General features: G+C 47.7%; 1 protein-coding gene across 1 annotated transcript in view; it reads left to right on the forward strand.

Annotated features, from left to right (window-relative positions):
- Window positions 1–699: 699 nt before the first annotated feature.
- The window catches only part of LOC9639167 (pentatricopeptide repeat-containing protein At4g02750), a 12,339-nt gene continuing 11,099 nt past the window's right edge, over window positions 700–1,939 (forward strand). The window contains exon 1 of the mRNA XM_024682255.1: window positions 700–1,902. Within this exon, the coding sequence (XP_024538023.1) occupies window positions 700–1,902 (1,203 nt within the window). The remainder of the gene's footprint in view (window positions 1,903–1,939) is intronic.

A 1,939-nucleotide genomic window follows, 5' to 3' on the forward strand; every position in this document is an offset into this window, starting at 1 on the left:
GTTGCTAACATAATTTAATTATCTGGAAGCTCTTTTGCCGGATGATGGAGATAAGTCTTTGTTGTTTTCTTGAGCTTACCATCTTTGAAAAAGAAGCTTTGGGAGTTTTTCTAGGACTTTTCCAACACCACCTCCATAATCCATCACGCTAATGCATGGGCGTATTGCAAGGCTCTCCTCTGCAAGGCCAATGAGACGATCAACAGCAATGCTAAGATGGGCATTCTCAAGGACTACATGATGCCTTTGTATGTACTTGCTGTATAATGTTAGTGTTATGCTTGCATAGCACCCACCCAGATTCAGGAGCTGCAAAAAAAAGAATCTATTGCATGAGTGATCCGCTGGTGACAGCCAGCAGACCATGTATCTCCAGCAGCAACAAGCATGAATCCGGCAGCTGCACGAGAGCCTTGCCTCGATCTAGAGAAGTGCGTTCTTCTCATCAAATCCTCCACAACAATCGCCCAGGCCAAGTCCACTCACTCGCGAGTTCTTCCTTGTCTCAAACACTTTCCCGGCTCCCAGGTCTTCCTCTCCAATCTCCTCATACAAATGTACGGAAGATGTGGCAGCATCTCCGATGCTTGCTTGGTCTTTGAGGGAATCCAAGATAAGAATTCCTTCTCGTGGGATCTTTTGCTCTCGGCATATGCCCAAAACGGGCATATTCAAAAGGCAAAGTACGTTTTTGATGAGATGCCACAAAGGTCCCCGGCATCATGGACGGCCATGTTGGTGTCATACGCACGGAGTGGCCACCTTGGTGATGCCGAGGATATGTACAAATACATGCCGTTTAAAGACATTGTGGCCAAAACCTCTATTCTTGTGGCATATGCCCAATTGGGGCATCTTTCTAAAGCGCTTAAAATCTTTAGCGAGATGCCTCGCGCTGATCAAATTTGCTGGAATGCAATGCTTTCGGCCCACACCCGAAACGGGAATCTCATGGACGCTAGAAGATTTTTTAAGTCAATGCCTGCAAGGAATCTATCATCGTGGACGACTATGCTCTTGGCATATTCTCAAGCTGGGCATCTGGTTGGCGCCAGTTACATATTTGATTCTATGCCCTACAGGGACATGGTGTGCTGGAACGCGATGTTCACGGCATTCTCCATCCACGGATGTCTGGAAGAGGCGCGAGGAATGTTTGAAGTGATGCCTGAGCGAGATCTTGTGTCGTTCAATGGGATGCTGTGTGGATTCGTTTACAATTTTGCCAGGGATTTGGAGCACGAGATGGTGGAGGAATCGAGAAAACTTTTTGATTCAATGCCGGAGCGTGATCTCGTGTCCTGGACGAACATGATCTGCCTGTATGGCCAGAGTGGAGATCTGGAAAAGGCGCAAGAAGTATTTAATTCCATGCCGGATTTTGACGTCGTTTCAAGGACAGCGCTTCTTGTCGCCTTCGCCCAAAATGGCGATCTCGCTGCTGCTAGAAACGCATTCGACCAGATGCCGCAGCGGGATATCATCGCCTGGAATGCTATGCTTCTTGCAAATGCTCAGCATGGAAAGTTTGTGGAGGCTAGAGCCTTTTTCGCCGCCATGCCAGTGAGAGATCTTGTTTCGTGGAACACAATGCTCATTGCCTATGCCGAGCGCGGCGATTTGGAATCCGCTAAACTTTGCTTTGATTCTATGCCGGGAAGGGATCAAGTATCCTGGAATGCTCTAATTTCCGCGTATGCCGAAGCCGGCCATTTGTCACTGTCGACATTGATGTTTGATAGTGCGCCTTATCACGATCTAATCTCTTGGAATGCAAAGTTAACAGCATTCACGCACCATCTACAGTTTACGGAATCAGTTAAGATCTTTCACCAAATGCCAAACCGAAACATGGTGTCCTGGAATGCAATGCTCTTGGCATTTGCCAGAACTGGGCATGCGGTAAAGGCCTTAGCGTTTTTCCATGCCATGCCTGCTT

This window comes from Selaginella moellendorffii, unplaced genomic scaffold (assembly GCF_000143415.4).
Source record: "Selaginella moellendorffii unplaced genomic scaffold, v1.0 SELMOscaffold_34, whole genome shotgun sequence".
Classification (NCBI taxonomy): Eukaryota; Viridiplantae; Streptophyta; class Lycopodiopsida; order Selaginellales; family Selaginellaceae; genus Selaginella; species Selaginella moellendorffii.